We start from the raw sequence: 17870 nt of genomic DNA, 5'->3' as shown, positions 1-17870 counted from the left end.
TACCGCAATCGATGCTCTCACTCCTCCTCAGGGGCTGTCTTATACTGGGCAGGTGTGGTGTCCTAAGACAAAACAGAGTGTACATATATAACAGTTAGCTCCTGGGTTTGTTTTTTAGAGTTGTCAAGTACAAATGTTGCACTGCAGAATTGCTAACCACTCCGTTATTAACACTATAGGACAGTGGTTCCTGACCTCGGTCCTCAAGTACCCCCGGCAGTTCACATTTTTCAGGTTGCACAGGTGCACTCATTATTCACTGACACATTTTAAAAGATCCACAGGTGGAGCTAATTATGTCACTTTTGATTCTGTGTTGAGACCTGGAAAATGTGAACTGTTGGGGGTACTTGAGGTTTGAGGTTGGAAAACCACTGCTTTAGTGGACACATGTTTACTAAATACAAGTATAAAATAATAATCTTATAGTGGTGTCATGGGTACTGTTGACACCCGGTTGGGCAAAAAGACACCCCACGTGACTTTGGCACCCACTTAAAGGAAGTGTGGTCCCTTGGGAAAGGGGTGTGACCTCTCACCGCCTGTACTGACGGTTTTTCCTCAATGACAGGAGCCGGATGCTGCTCGGTAATGTAACATCGCAGCACCCGGCTCCCAGTCACTGCGTAGGAGACAGCATTTTTGTGTTGTCCCCCTGGAGATCTAAACAACAGCTTTCCCTGCTTGATGACGAGAGTTATCAAGGCCTGATTCTGGTTTGATGTTTATTTCTTTGCTGCCATCTGTGACGTAATACCGTAATGCCCATTCGGATCATATCACCCGGCTGGCACAGATTTTAGATGGCTGGTTGCAGTGTCAGGCTGACCATGGCATTAATCTACTGTGCAACATCTTGGAGCACAGGCATGGCAAGTGTGCCTATATGTGTGTGTGAGGAGAGAATGTGCCGGACTGGCATGTCATGCACGGGGCTGTGGGTACTGCAGCAAGTCATAGTCGGTTCTGCACCTGCGCTGCTAGTAATGTATATCCCTCTTCTTCTGCTCCTATCTCTCCTCTCCACTGCGCTGCTGTTGCTATGGTTACCCTGTGCAGGATGAGATCCTGGTGAGTAGTCAGGCAGTGGCTGAAGGCATGAGACAGAGAATGTGCATCGGGGCAGACATCCGCACACACACAGTCTGCCGCAGTACTCCGCTGTGATCATTACAGAGTACCTGATGGCCCTTAAGATGTACAATGAATTTGTAAATGTCCCTCATGTAATACCCAAAGAACAATCGCTCAAATAAGAAACCAACAACAATACAACAAAAACAATCCCTTATATAATACACAAACAACAATTCTGAGAAAACATCACATTTTACACATTCTCCAGTAAAACAAACCAAGAGCTGGATAGACTGACTGCAGCGCCATTCTTACATTTTAAAAAATAAATGTATATTTGCAATATATATAATCAATTTACTTATATTGAAATAGTGATGTATTATAAGTACCACTAATTAAACATTTGCAAAATAGGCACAGAAGCCTTTAAGGAGGATGCTCTTATTACAAACCCCCCAAAAATAAAAAATTGGCAGCACATGACCCCTGATGCACTGACTCTCCGTGCTAAGTCTCCCTTCCCTGTGTGTCCTCATATCCTTCCCTCCTGTTCCTTTCCTGCTATTAATAATACTTGTGAGAGTTACGCTCCAGACCTTGTTCAGCATCCACAGAACAAAAAGACAACTTATAACTGGCCCAGGCCAGAAGTCTGAAATCATAACTATTCTGGCAGACTTTTTATCATGAGCAGAAAATGTAGATCCGACCAATCTAGTATTAGTAGTTTGAAGGTAGTAGTAGTAATTATAATAGCAGTATGAAGTCTATATTATTGTACACATTTTTTTTTCTGCCCTTAACGAAAATATGATTGAAAAAAATAATAATAATAATGGTGTGACGAGGAAGTATTGAGAACGATCGTTATGTAAGTAAATCTGCAGGCGATGTAGCTATGAAACTGTTTTAGACATCTTTCGCCAAGAATTCAGGGGTAGATTTATTAAGCTCGGTGAAGTGATAAAGTGTCTGGTTTTTATCACCGGCCAATCAGCTCTTACCTGTCATTTTTCAAACCAAGCCTGTAACTTCAAAGTTAGGAGGTGATTGGCCGGTGATAAACAGTCATTTTATCACTTCACCAAACTTAATAAATCTGCCCCTGAGCCAATACTGTATTTGAAAACAGTAAATTTAAATTTCCTTATTAAATTTAATCTTGAGAGGATAGTTAACGAATTTCTGACTGGAAATTTATATTAGTTTATGTTTTTTTTTTAAATTAAAAATGAAATGACTACAGTACTAGTTGTGAGGTAAAATACTGCATTGCACCAAAATGCATAGACAACACAGAATGCCAGTCATTTCTTTTAATGTTTCCAGCTGCTGGTAAACAATTTATATTTATCCTCTTTAATATGGAGAAACCTAGAGGATTAGGCTTAACATCAGGCCCTGTTGCATGAAGAAGTAGATTGCAGTATAAAGCTATTGAAGGTCTGGAGTTGAATCTCTCACAGACTGCACTTCATCCATCCGCTTTGCTGTAAATGAGCAGCCTTCAGATTACTGATGTGTGATCTCTGATTTACTGTTTAGTGATAACAGAATCATTTAGAATGTGTGTTGCCTCTTCTAGCAGAAGGGGGTGTTTGCATTTCATCACTCAGCTTGCCCTGGCTGGCAATAACCAAGATGGCCGATGTTTTGCTGCTGTGTGATGGTTTTTTATATTTTTGTCTGATGTGTGTGCATGCGTTTCCTAATCATGCCTCTTCATGTTCCTGCATACAAACAGTGTATTAACCCCATCATCACTCATGCCTAGCTTTTCCTTATGTGGTGTCATACTAGTATGATGTTGACTACCATGAAGTCAATGGCCCATTTTTCTTCTCTTTTTTTACCTTATGGTTAAATGTAATTGCCTGACAGATATTTCCAATGAGACACATTGTTAACCAAACCAGGCAATTGTTATCTACACATAAAGGATATTGAAATGATAAGTCATTTCAGTCAGTAATTTGAACAAGAGAAAGTAGTTCTCAAACTATGCCCTTTTTTAACCCAAATTTGTCAAAATTGGTGTGAAAGTTGCCAAACAAACCATTTTATTCACAATCTTTTTTTTCATACACAACAGTTTTTATTTGAATTTATATAACAAATGCGAGAGACTGTTATTTTTAGCAGATATTTTGCAAATCTCTCACTGAGAGGTTGGCATTCAAATGATTAAAATAAATTGCTACTGTCCGTGGCCTAAAACATTAGCATTACAAACTTGTTTTTATTGTTTCCAGTGAAACAAAATGGCCAATATTGATATGGCGAGAGAGATCATTTTACTGACATAAATAAAAATACATATACTTTTAACAATCTACTATTTTTTTTTCAATTCTGTTGTGAACTTAGTTTTTCAGGTGTTTATATCATTCTGGGTTTTTTTTGTTTAAAATATTTTGATGTTTCCCACATATGTTTAATGCATGACAGAGATTCTCTAAAACCCACAATCCTCTATAACCTCTAATAAGAGGAAACACTGAAGGCAGGCCTGCGTATATACTCCAATCCCAACACCAGTAACAAGATCATCTTTTATTGAATAGGTCATCCGGAAGGGCTGGTTGACCATCAACAACATTGGTATAATGAAAGGAGGCTCAAAGGAGTACTGGTTCGTAGTAACTGCAGAGAACCTATCCTGGTACAAAGATGATGAGGTATGTGCTTCCAGCCTTTATATTTGCATTAGATTTTTTTTCGGAGATAACCAATGACTCTCTCCTGTTAATACTCCTTATTAATGTCCTATCTCCTATCCCATTTATAACAAAGCTGGGAGTCAGAAGTGGGAAGTCTTCCTGCTGATGACTGGAGTAGAGCTTGCTTGTTGTCCCCGTGTATCAATTGATTTTGTTCACTTTCAGCAGATTCAATTATTTATTTTGCATAGGACATATATGCCGGCAGTGAGACTGGTGACATGGAATCGGTACATCTGTCAGAATGAACTTAAGGGCCCCATACATCAGCAATTAATTGTGACAATTTTCAGATATGGAGATGATTGCCACAATTAATTTTAGATGTGTGGGCTCCCCCTTTTGGCAATCCCAATCAAAATCGCCAATCGATTGCTTAATCAGGTTTTTAAACATGCTTAATAATCTGGTATTATCTGCGGATCTTTTTTATATGTGTGGGCATTCCCATTTCGTCTTCTTCATCTATTTACATTATGAACAGCAATCGATTGGGCAATTTCCAGATATGAAGATGCAATCTTTAGATGGAAAAATCTGCCGATCACTGAAATAAATCTGTAATGTGTGGGCAAAGTCAGATAGATTGTAAAATCCATTTATCTGGCCAAAAAATCCCTGGATCTGGAAATCCATAAATTGTGATTGCTGATGTATGGGGCCCATTAGGTCTACAGTCATTAGGTCGACCCCACTAGGTCGACTGGTAGGAAGGTCGACCTGACTTAAGGTCGACATGACTTAAGGTCGAATTTGCATAAATGTCGACATGAGGAAGGTCGACTGGTCATAAGGTCGACATGGGGTTTTCACTGTTTTTTTATCCGAATGTCGACACAGTCGACATGGACACAGTTGGCAATGAGAATCGGACCCTCGCATCGCTCGCTTCGCTCGCAATGCTTCGGGCACGGTGCCTCGCTGCGCTCGGCACACTATTTTATTCTCCCACCACGCCCTAGTGGATGGTAGGGCATGAAATACCGCCTGTCGGCACATGTCGGCTCAAAAAACAGTGAAAAACCCATGTCGACCTTATGACCAGTCGACCTTCCTCATGTCAACCTTTATGCAAATTCGACCTTAAGTCATGTCGACCTTGGCCCATGTCGACCTTCCTGCCAGTCGACCTAGTGGGGTCGACCTAATGACTGTAGACCTAAGTTCATTCTAATAGATGACCGCTTCCCGGTGACATTTGGTAGGAGGACGTCTGATGTCTGTCCTAAGTGTAGATCAGCTTCTGGTACCTTTTGGCATTTATTGTGGGAATGTTTCGAGGTTCAATCCTTTTAAATTAGTTTTTTTTTATGGGTGTGTTCTGTGTTCTTACTCCAGGGTTTTGGGGTCAGATTATCAAGCACAATATCGAGAGATTGAGGCCAAGATTTTCTATATTGATTGACCAATCCAATAATCAAAGGATCGTGTTTGCAATCATGATTTCTTGGGTTTATTGGTGAAATGCTGAAACAGTCGTTCATATACACCTGGCCCGATTCAGACCAGCTTGCTAGGCTGCATATATTTGGAGCCTAGTGAGCAGGTTAACACCACCAAACGAACGGACCCCTCGCTGTGAGCGCATGTGTATGCTTACACATCTGCTCACATGCACCCGTATAGAGGAAAAATGTAGCCCAGAACTTCTCAGCTGAACGTTGTTGTCTGACATCAGTCGCCCGCCCGGAGCAGGCAGAGGCCTATGTTTGCTGGGGTCCGCCAAGTGTTTCTATGGGCGCGTCGTTTTTGTGTGCACGCCCATGAAACGCCTGGTGCCCACCTTGAAATGCCCCCTGTCTCTCAATCAGGCAGCAAGCGCCCTGGCAAGTGAAAATCTTGCAAATTCGCAATCCATTAGATTATCAAATGACTGTGTCTGCGTAAGGATCATAGCGCACGTCCGCAAGTCTCAGTCGTGGAAAACATAGCATATATAATGTACAGATCCTAATCCTAATGTCAATGGAGTACGGGCTCCTAGTGAATTAATTAGTTCTTAACTCATCGACAGACACCAGAATCTCGATTTGAGGACTCTGGGGGTTATTCTGGTTAATTCGCAAGGCTGCGAATTCGCAGCCTTCTGAGTCCACTAAACTCCGCCTTGTGTATGGTGGCCTGGCCACCACCCATTCACAGCGTGTGTTCACAAGTGTGTTCACAAGAATGATGTGGAAGGCACACGCACATCTAAGGATGCTCAGAGCAACCTTAGATGTGCATGTGCACTCTGAAGGAAGTGGGCGGGCAGCTGACATCCGGTAATGTCAGCTGACCGCCCCCCCCCTCCCCCTTGCATTCACGTCATTGGCCCATTAACATGAGAACGCCCAGTGTTTCATGGGCGTTCCCATATGCAAGTGGGCCGGCCCACCGCCCCACACCCCTCTCCACCCCCCGCCCACACACTTAGGTGCGTGCACCCAATGAACAATCTGTTCGCTGTGGACACATCACCCGGCTATGCACAGGCGCAGAAATGACCTTGCGCATACACCCACCATCGATGCCCTTATTCTGGTCAGAGCTGGGGCTGCTGCACAGTCCTGTTTGTGTGTGTGTGTGCATGACAAGGGAATCTTTGCCTCACGGCACGACCCCCATCCTTTAGGTTTTATATTATATATATATAGAGAGAGAGAGAGAGAGAGAGAGAGAGAGAGAGAGAGAGAGAGAGAGAGAGAGAAGACATTACAGATATATATATGCTGTCAGTAGTTTCTTCTTCTCAAAGTCACAGTTTAAGCTTCAGCTCCGAGAGCGAGAGCCTTAAAATCTGCTGACACATTATATATTCCTGTAACCGCAATTACTCCCAGATGGAACAGCTGGATTTCACCCTTGTGGAATTTCCTCTCTGACCGCACTGTAAATAGCTGTCCTTAGAACCCCCCTCTCTACACCCACCAGCCTATAAACCTGGGGTGCACCAAGGGCACGTTCTTTTTTTGTACATACTAGGGCAGAAGCACAGCCAAAAAAAAACCTGATTTCTGTACTAAAAGTGTAGGCAGTGGCATAACTAAATATTGGTAGGACCCATAGCAAAAGTTTGTATGGGCCCATATAAATCCAATGTTGAAAACTGTATATAACACATGCAGCTCTGAAAAGGAAGGTGGCCCCTCTTGGAACCAAATGAATACCCCCTCAGTGTGTACACACTAGACCATATGCACAAAAATATGGTTAACGATCTCATTATCATGCATTTCATTAAAAAATATAATAATCCCTAATCTAACATTCACCTAATTGCAGCCTATCCCTTCGGCTAATCTTAATACGCTGTTTTGACATTCTGGTTGTCGGCATTGATAATGTCAGCATTATGTCAGTATTAACATTCCGAACACGTCGACATTCAAATATGGTGAAACTCTGAATGTTCACACAATTTGACTGCATACCTGTATAGACAACAGGCTCACTTTAACATTGCAGGTAATAACTGCAAATGAATGTGTAAAACACTGCTTAAAATCAGTATATTAGCAGTCAGTGCTTATAGGAACGACACCTGGAGATTTGCCACTAACAATAATTGGAAACCAATGCTATGCTAAGGTTGCCCGCTGAGTTTTCCATATGTCTCTGCAGCTCTGGGGTCAGATTTCACTCGCTGCAATTTCCTTTTTCTTGTTGTTGCTGCTGCAGTGCTTAACCTACAGCTCTATGTATGCAACATTAACGAAATAAACGCAAGTGACTGCAGACTATATGGGCCAAGTGCCATCAGATACAACGGTTGAAATTTATTAGAATGTGAACATTTGGCGAGGAGACACACTTTGATACGTGACTGTGTAGGCACAGCTAGCAGGCCTACCTACACCTCTTTCCACAGAGAAGAGTATTAGATTTATCTGCCCCAAAAGACAAAGCTTGTCCCATTTAGATCAGTATAATCTTTGATTTAATAGCAATAAAACATGTTCAATGGAACAATTGTATTGTTCTGAAACAAAATGAATAAATAATAACATACAAGAATATTCCTCCTAGGAGCACACAAAGTACATATCACGCCTACCCGACACCTACTCACAGAGGAGGCGGACAGTCTGCAGACTGAATCAATAGTTAACTGGAAACTAGTGACATCATTGGGCTGAAATATTAGAGCAGAATACATGTTCAGTCTCTGGCTCTCCGTCGGACGACAGCCACAGAATCAAGACTGGGACTCTCAGAGTAGCAAAAAACTGTACAACAGCCAGTCTGCCAGAACCCACACGGAAATGAGTGGGTGTGGTATAGGGTTCCGACAGTCGGGATCCCGACAGTCATTAGCCCGGCGTCGGGATCCCGACTGGCCGGACTCAGACAGCATGGTGAGTGCAACAAAGCCCTTTGCGGGTTTGCTACGCTCGCCACCTATTCTATTCTCCCTCTATGGGGGTCGTGGACCCCCACGAGGGAGACTAGCAGGAGAAAACCCGTCTGTCGGTGTTTTAACAGTCGGGATCCCGACGTCGGGTAAATGACTGTCAGGATCCTGACTGTCGGGACCCCGTCCGGCACCCGAAATGATTATTTAGGTCGACATGCATTCGGTCCACCACTGCAGGTCAACAGGGCTTAGGTCGACACCTGAAGTAAATAGACTTTTTTTTGTTCCGGACACCATTAAAGTGTACCGCATCCCTTCGCATGGCTTGCTGTGCTGCCATGCTTAGGGCACGGTGCTTCGATACGCTTGGCACACTATTTTATTCTCCCACCATGCCATAGTGAATGGTAGGGCATGAAATACTGCATGTCGGCTCAAAAAAGTGAAAACTGTCAACCTTGCCATTGTCGACCTAATGCTGGTGTCGACCTTTCAACCCTGTTGACCTTAGCCATGTTGACCTACTTCAGGTGTTGACCTTCAGTGGTTAACCCAATGCATAGCGACATAAATATGGTTGACCTAGTGACCGTATCCCATGGAAATAGCGGATAAATACATTAAAACTAATTTAGTTGTCCGATCAGTAGCCGATTTAGGAATCTTGTGTTTTTGGAATGTGGGTTGGTGTGTCCCATCTGCAAGAATATCATCAATGGATTCACGAATTGATGGCCCTCCCTGCTGTTCTATTCAAGGGGCTGTGGGCCAATAATAGCCAATCATGGGTGTTGGGGGCGGAGCTATGCTACTTGTCTTGATACTTCTAGAAAAAAATCAAAATCAAATCTGACGGTTCTGTACCCCCCATTGATGGCAAAAGTATTTAACATCAGGAATAGACCATTGATGATTGTCCTATTCCATATTCCATTGGAAGCAGATTCGAAAGTGCACCCTTGATTGCGTTCAAGTGACAACAAGATATTATGCTAGTGAGATGAGCTCCGAGAGATGAACCTTTGCATTTGTTCCTATGGTACTATATGGTACACATTGCCAATTATATTACATTTTCTTATCTGTGCTTGAAAAATACAAGGTACTTGTGTATTTTGGCGGCGCCCCCGATGTCCGTCGTACGATGAACGGATCGCATGCCATGTACCCGATGGCATGCGATGCGATGCAACGCGATTTTGACCCCCTATACGATAAAAAATCGTATAAGCACCCTAATGGGTGCTTACAATGTTAAATGCACCCCCACGCCACCCCCCCCCCACTATAAACGTGAACCCGAAGCGTGGCGAGCGCAGCGAGCCCGCGAGGGGCGGCGGTACGCGTCCTACGACCTTTTCATACCCCCACTATCCACGTCGGCGTGGAGTTGAGAATAGAATAGTGTGGCGAGCGCAGCGAGGCGATGCGGATACCTTCACAGGTAAACGCGTCCCTTCGCGGGCTTCACAGGTATCCGGGTCCCCGCGCGGGGCTCGCTGCGCTCGCCACGCTTCGGGCTCGGTGGCTCGCTGCGCTCGCCACACTATTCTATTCTCAACTCCACGCCGACGTGGATAGTGGGGGTATGAAAAGGTCGTAGGACGCGTACCGCCGCCCCTCGCGGGCTCGCTGCGCTCGCCGCGCTTCGGGTTCACGTTTATAGTGGGGGGGTGGCGTGGGGGTGCATTTAACATTGTAAGCACCCATTAGGGTGCTTAACATTGTATAAGCACCCATTAGGGTGCTTATACAATGTTTAATCGCATCGCATCGTATGGCATTGTATGCCATGTACAATGGCATACAATTTCAAAATTGTATGCCATCGTGCACTATCGTACGATATCGCGTCGCATCGCATACCATCGTATGCGTTATGGTATGCGATGCGATGGGCGCCGCCAAAATACACAAGTACCAAATACAAGCTATTTTGTAACTTTGTGCTTTGCGTGACAGCAAACTTGTACTCTGAGGCTTCCCATAAATTTGAAACTGCGCATGTGCCCGTTCTGTGTATGTACAGGATGGGCCCTGTGATCGTATCGCTGTACTGTATATTGTGTTTTCAGGGAAAATGGTGTTGCCCATGTTATTCCCTGGTTATGGTGAAGTACTATGTCTGCAGCGCAGTTTTACATTGCCTTGCAAGCCTTAATAAGGTTACTGTGTTCATCCCGAACGGCAAGTGCATTGCAGTTTTAGCAATTGCAAATGCAGGCAGGAGGTGGTGTGCAGGCAGGGAGTGGTGTGCAGGCAGGGGGTGGTGTGCAGGCAGGGGGTGGTGTGCAGGCAGGGAGTGGTGTGCAGGCAGGGAGTGGTGTGCAGGCAGGGGGTGGTGTGCAGGCAGGGGGTGGTGTGCAGGCAGGGGGTGGTGTGCAGGCAGGGGGTGGTGTGCAGGCAGGGGGTGGTGTGCAGGCAGGGGGTGGTATGCAGACAGGAGGTGGTATGCAGGCAGGGGTGGTATGCAGGCAGGGGTTTTATTTAAAAAAAAAACGCTGTAATCTTTCCCAGTGCCCTGCCGCAGGGCATTGAGAAAGATTACAGCGGGTTTTAAAAAAATAAATAAAAGCCATTGCTGGGCACTGGGCATCCCAATGAATCTGTGGACATGGCACATACCCCCACAGCGGTGAAAAAATGTAGGATTGACTTGCCCCTGTTAAGCCTCCTACCCGCATATCACCTCTTGTCCGCATACCAGCCTGCATACCAACCCCTGCCTGCATACCACCCCTGCCTGCATACCACCTCCTGTCACACACAGAATGAGCCGAAAATCACATTCCGACACAGCGAATGAGCTGAAATTCACATTGTGACACACAGGGAATGTGCCACGAAATTGACATTTTGACACACAGAATGAGCAAAAAAAAATCTCATTCTGACACAGGGAATCAGCCGAAATTCATGTTCTGACACAGGGAATTCTGTTATGCTGTTAGGCCTTATTTTAGTTCATTCTTTCTGACAAAATCTTTCTTAGATGGACAAAACCATGTGCACTGCAGGGGGGGCAGATGTAACATGTGCAGAGAGAATTAGATTTGGGTGAGTAATTTTGTTTCTGTGCAGGGAAAATACTGACTGCTTTATTTTTACACTGCAATATAGATCTCACTTTGAAGTAAAACCCCACCCAAATCTAATTCTCTCTGCACATGTTACATCTGCCCCACCTGCAGTGCACATGGTTTTGCCCATCTAAGAAGGATTTTGTCAGAAAGAATGAACCAAAATAAGGCCCCCTGTGTCTTCACAAGTGCAAGTTCATCCCAGTTTCTGCCTGCGATGGGGATCTCCATAACAGGCAGCATCTGGGATGAGAAAAAAACAATAGGAAAAATAAAGCAGCGCTGAAATTACAATGAAAAATTTATTGTACACAATAATAAAAACATGAAATATACATTAAAAAATGAACCATTGGCTTGTGCAGATATGGATATATAGGTGGACCCAATAATTATAATCACCGATGTAGAATTGGTGTTTTGACCTGCTCTGATCCTGGGAAGAAGCTGGAGAGTCCTTATTTGCCACTTGGTGGTTTCCTGAAGCTGTTATCATGGACTACAACTGATGGCATCGATGGAATTAGCCTATCAGGAGTCCCACTGCTGCGAGTGGTCAGGTATCCAACGAAATTTGATGTGGCTTGAGACTTCCAAGGTGGTAAGCATCCGATCAGGTAATTAGGCAGGTAGGACAGTCCTTTAGCAACAAAAGGTTGAAGTCCTTAGGTGATTGGGGTCCAGATAAGGGGGTCACCAACGCGTTTCGCAGTGCCTACTGACTGCTTTGTCAAGGTGGCCATTATGGTCTGTGGGTGCCATTTTTATACCTGGCTTCCCTTAGGTTCATTTGCATACCAAATTGGTTCAATGTCATACAAAATATAAAAAACGTAAAATAAACCTACTCGGAGACAATAGAATTACTCATTTATCTAAAATATATAATTATAACACAACTCGATTATTACAAAGATAAGAAAAAAACAAGAATAGGATATATTGACATTTATAACACTTCCGGGACAATGCCCTGCTATAGACAGATCCAATCACTTCCGGGTCAGGATTTTTATTATTATCAATACTTGTATGTTCCCCAAAAATATGATAGGGACAGTCTATTAGTACCAAAAAAGAAAACCATCATAACCCCAATAGATAAAGGGATCTCCTTTATTTCGACCTTTAACACACAATATAAGGAGATAAAAAATATTGTCCAAAAAAACTATGATATTTTAAAACAAGATCAGACACTACGAGAAATCTTACCCCCAAAGCCATCATTTATTTTCAAAAGAAACAGAACACTAAAAACTATGTTGGCTCCTAGTGAGTTAAAAGAACTTAAACATAACAATAAAGAACCAACAACAACACCAACTGCCCCAGATATGTGGTTGCCAAACAAAATTCAAGGTTGCTACAAATGTGGGAGGAATTCGTGTATCACATGTGGATATATTCAAAATAAAACAAAACTAATTTCAATAGAAGGAGAAAAAAATCCTTATACCATTAAAAACCTTATTAACTGTAATAGTGACTATGTCATTTATTTATTGACCTGCACATGCGGGTTACACTATGTGGGTAGAACCACAAGACCCATGAGGGTGAGAATTCTCGAGCATCGTAGAAATATCATAAATAAGAATTTACTACACAGTGTGTCCCGCCATTTTGCCGAGTGTCATAGGAGTGATCCTAAAGATTTAAGTATTGTGGGTATAGAACAGATTGATATTTCAAAACGGGGCGGGAATAGATTTAAGATATTATGTAATCAAGAGATATATTGGATATTTAAATTTAATTCCCTTTATCCGAAAGGATTGAATGACTCATTAGAGCTAAATGTCGTTTTATGAAAAATATCACCCACCCCTCTAAAAATATACTGGTCCGCTGCCCCCATCTTTATGGCTCCTCCTCCTTCCCATTGTACCTATCCCTCTTTTCCCCTCCCTTCTTCCCCCCCCCCCCCTATTATATATTTATATGTACATTTTTATTATTTTTATTTTTATTCTTCTTATGTATAAATAACATCATGTAATTAAATATGATCAAAAGTATTAGAAATATAATGACGCCAATAAATGAACAAAGAATATACATACTATGCAATCCATACGAATCTGTAGTCTACTATGTTTTCTCTTACCCTTCTCTAAATGTTTACATGAAATGAGAACAAATAATAAAATCTATCCTTTTTCCTCTCTCTGTATATAATGTGTATATATTATTGTCTATACTAATTACGAAACAAAAAGAATAATCTGACCAAACACCTTTCATAACTATGAAAAGAATATGTTTAATAAACTGAATACCGATTTGTAATATAACTGTCTATAATAACTCTGCCCTAAATAACAGGTCGTTATATAATTCTTTTTGCGCTCCAAATATCAGGATATTGCTATCCCATTTGCATGTCACACGCAGGAAATGACGTGGATAACTCTGTTCTATTTGCGCTCCAAATATTAAGATGTGATCATCCCACTTGCGTGTCACACGCAGGAAATGACGTAGATAATTCCCTAACAATGAAGAGATACTTCCGGTATTATTTGCCGGAGTATCTTTGTCCGGACCTAATAAGTGTCAGGACACCACAGGAGCCGGATATGGCGTGCGCGCCGATAAGCCCCGAACGCGACGTCACTTCCGGCTTCAGGCTTCTGCATCCATGACAACAAGGATGCTTGACGCAACATCACTTCCGGACAGAGGTAAATAACATCCCCGTAACACACACTCTGTGTGCGATCGGGATTAATAACAACAAGCGGTACTATTGCCCTTTTCTATTCTCTAAAACGAGCGCTTAAACTCAACCCAGCACATTGGGGAACATACAAGTATTGATAATAATAAAAATCCTGACCCGGAAGTGATTGGATCTGTCTATAGCAGGGCATTGACCCGGAAGTGTTATAAATGTCAATATATCCTATTCTTGTTTTTTTCTTATCTTTGTAATAATCGAGTTGTGTTATAATTATATATTTTAGATAAATGAGTAATTCTATTGTCTCCGAGTAGGTTTATTTTACGTTTTTTATATTTTGTATGACATTGAACCAATTTGGTATGCAAATGAACCTAAGGGAAGCCAGGTATAAAAATGGCACCCACAGACCATAATGGACACCTTGACAAAGCAGTCAGTAGGCACTGCGAAACGCGTTGGTGACCCCCTTATCTGGACCCCAATCACCTAAGGACTTCAACTTTTTGTTGCTAAAGGACTGTCCTACCTGCCTAATTACCTGATCGGATGCTTACCACCTTGGAAGTCTCAAGCCACATCAAATTTCGTTGGACACCTGACCACTCGCAGCAGTGGGACTCCTGATAGGCTAATTCCATCGATGCCATCAGTTGTAGTCCATGATAACAGCTTCAGGAAACCACCAAGTGGCAAATAAGGACTCTCCAGCTTCTTCCCAGGATCAGAGCAGGTCAAAACACCAATTCTACATCGGTGATTATAATTATTGGGTCCACCTATATATCCATATCTGCACATGCCAATGGTTCATTTTTTAATGTATATTTCATGTTTTTATTATTGTGTACAATAAATTTTTCATTGTAATTTCAGCGCTGCTTTATTTTTCCTATTGTTTTTTTCTTGTGCATTCGGGAGCTGACTACTCCCCAAAGCAGCTGCTGGTCTGATTAAACCACTCCTGGTAGGCGCTCCATACCAACCCAGATTGGTCCCTTTGCTCAAGCATCTGGGATGAACTTACAATTGTAAATACACCCCTCCCCATCCCACTGCATAAAAGCATATACAAAAAAACAAAAACTGTGGACTGTATAGAAACTCCCCCCCCCCCACATGCAGGGCATATACCCGCATTCTAATATTACTGTGCTTTGCAGCTGTCAGGATCCCCACTGTTGGGTCCAGCTTGGAGCTTCCCGCTGATACTTCACTGTGACTGCTGCCACTCCCCCACATTATATACACACCCCACTCCCCCACATTATATGCACCTCCCACATTATATACAACCCCCCTCCCCCACATTATATACACACCCCACATTATATACACACACCCCACTCCCCCACATTATATACACCTCCCACATTATACACCCCCCTCCCCCACATTATATACACACCCCACATTATATACACACCCCACTCCCCCACATTATATACACCCACCACATTATATACACACCCCACTCCCCCACATTATATACACACCCCACATTATATACACACCCCACTCCCCCACATTATATACACCTCCCACATTATACACCCCCCCTCCCCCACATTATATACACACCCCACTCCCCCACATTATATACACCTCCCACATTATATACACCCCCTCCCCCACATTATATACACCTCCCACATTATACACCCCCCCATCCCCCACATTATATACACACCCCACATTATATACACACCCCACTCCCCCACATTATATACACCTCCCACATTATATACAACCCCCCTCCCCCACATTATATACACACCCCACATTATATACACACCCCACTCCCCACATTATATACACCTCCCACATTATATACACACCCCACATTATATACACACCCCACTCCCCCACATTATATACACCTCCCACATTATATACACACCCCCCTCCCCCACATTATATACACACCCCACATTATATACACACCCCACTCCCCCACATTATATACACCCACCACATTATATACACACCCCCCTCCCCCACATTATATACACACCCCACATTATATACACACCCCACTCCCCCACATTATATACACCCACCACATTATATACACACCCCACTACCCCACATTATATACACCCCCCACCCACATTATATACACCCCCTCCCCCACATTATATACAGCCCCCTCCCCCACATTATATACACCTCCCACATTATATACACACCCCACTCCCCCACATTATATACACCTACCACATTATATACACACCCCACTCCCCCACATTATATACACCCCCCTCTCCCCCACATTATATACACACCCCACTCCCCCACATTATATACACCTCCCACATTATATACACCCCACATTATATACACACCCCACTCCCCCACATTATATACACCCCACATTATATACACACCCCACTCCCCCACATTATATACACCCCCCACATTATATACACCCCCCCCAGTATACACAGCACTCACCTGGCTGTGTTGCTCCAATCTGGAAGGTGCAGGGACCCGGCAGTGTGGTGGGGGAGGCAGTTTACCGCAGGCTCAGTCAGAAGCAGCCATGAAGAGCAGGGAGAGCTGGCCTCACGGAGCTCAGACAGTGAGGTGGGCGGGGCCAGCCTCCAGGAAGAAGCAGAGCTCTGGCTGTTAGCTCTTTACCGATGACTTCCTGTCAGCGGCAGCGTTACAGGTGACAGCAGCTCAGCCACGGGGGGAGGGTAGGCAAGCCTGCGGCGGGCACATTTAATATTTAAAGCTACAGGCACCGGGCAGTCTAATGGGTGGTCCGGTGCACCCCCGGACCACCTCTTAGATTCGCCTATGGTAGGGGGTGGTAAGTAGGAAGGCGGTGGTATGCAGGCAGGGGGTGGTATGCAGGAAGGAGGTGTTACGCAGGCATGCGGTGGTATGCAGAGAGGATGTGGTATGCAGGCAGCGGATGGTAGGCAGGCAGCTGGCAGTAGTAATATGCAGGCATGGGATGGTATGCAGACACTTTATTTCGATTTAAGCCTTAGTATGGAAATATATCCCTCGACTGGCAATATATAGCCCATCCCAACACCCTCTGATCTATTATTCCTTGTCTAGCACACACAATTCCAAAAACACACAATTGCAGAAGAAAAATAATAGTAAAATGAGTGTCTTTGCAATAGGCAGTTTGATTCATGTGCCTGACATTACAGGAAGACTTGCAGATCTGTGCTCACTGTTGGGCCTTTGTCCTTGTTGATAATGAAGCTCTGTCACCCCCAACAGGAGAAAGAAAAGAAGTACATGCTTCCCCTGGATAACCTGAAACTGAGGGATATTGAAAAGGGATTTATGTCCAGCAAACATATCTTCGCCCTGTTCAACACTGAACAAAGGTAGGTACATGCTGGAGAACATTAGGACATTACTAGACATTGTATATGTTCTTTCCTGTTATAGACTAACAAGCTTAAGGTTGTAGTTTCACCTGTCACTTACTTATGCATTGTCCATGGTAACCAGGGACACCTGGCATTTACAGTATAACAGCATTCTACCTAATAGCAAATGCCTGTCTTGGGTTCTGTGATGCTTGTAGGAACGTTTACAAGGACTACCGTCAGCTGGAGTTGGCTAGTGAGACCCAAGAGGAAGTGGATAGCTGGAAGGCTTCATTCCTGCGTGCTGGTGTTTACCCGGAAAGGGTCGTGGTACGTTCAAAGATATCTGCATAATGTAATGTGTTTGTCAATGTCATCCATGGTTTTTCCCTTTTTCTTTTCATGGAGGTGTCAAGGACATCACCTCTCAATATAAGCATTGCTATTATTAAGAATTAGCCTCTTATGCATGTATGCAGGGCAGTAAGAGAGCCAGACCGGGCCCAGGTACTTTTCAGGGGGTGTGGCCTAATTGTTGGAGGCGTGGTCATGCACCCTACAAATAAAATACAGAAAGCCATACAGCAGTATGTGCTGGGTAGAGAAGAGCTGCTGCAGTTTCTTCTGCCA

The 17870-nt window shown here is 43.6% G+C and overlaps 1 protein-coding gene across 11 annotated transcripts in view; it reads left to right on the top strand.

The window, feature by feature from the left end:
* Positions 1–17870, top strand: part of DNM1 (dynamin 1) — a 110160-nt gene that overhangs the window by 69783 nt on the left and 22507 nt on the right. For 8 of the 11 annotated variants that reach the window (XR_014460637.1, XR_014460644.1, XR_014460638.1 and 5 more), the window contains exons 14-17: positions 1060–1071; positions 3645–3758; positions 17146–17255; positions 17459–17570. Coding sequence is in view for 2 of the 11 variants with exons in the window: in XM_083158828.1 (XP_083014954.1) it covers positions 1060–1071; positions 3645–3758; positions 17146–17255; positions 17459–17570 (348 nt within the window). In the remaining 9 variants the exon portion in view is untranslated. The remainder of the gene's footprint in view (positions 1–1059; positions 1072–3644; positions 3759–17145; positions 17256–17458; positions 17571–17870) is intronic. The other 3 variants (XR_014460640.1, XR_014460643.1, XR_014460639.1) reach the window with 1 other exon arrangement.

Source organism: Crinia signifera, chromosome 9 (assembly GCF_055691185.1).
Source record: "Crinia signifera chromosome 9, ASM5569118v1, whole genome shotgun sequence".
Lineage (NCBI taxonomy): Eukaryota > Metazoa > Chordata > Amphibia > Anura > Myobatrachidae > Crinia > Crinia signifera.
The sequence above is the reverse complement of the archived record's forward strand: the minus strand, read 5'-3'. Positions and strand labels throughout refer to the sequence as shown.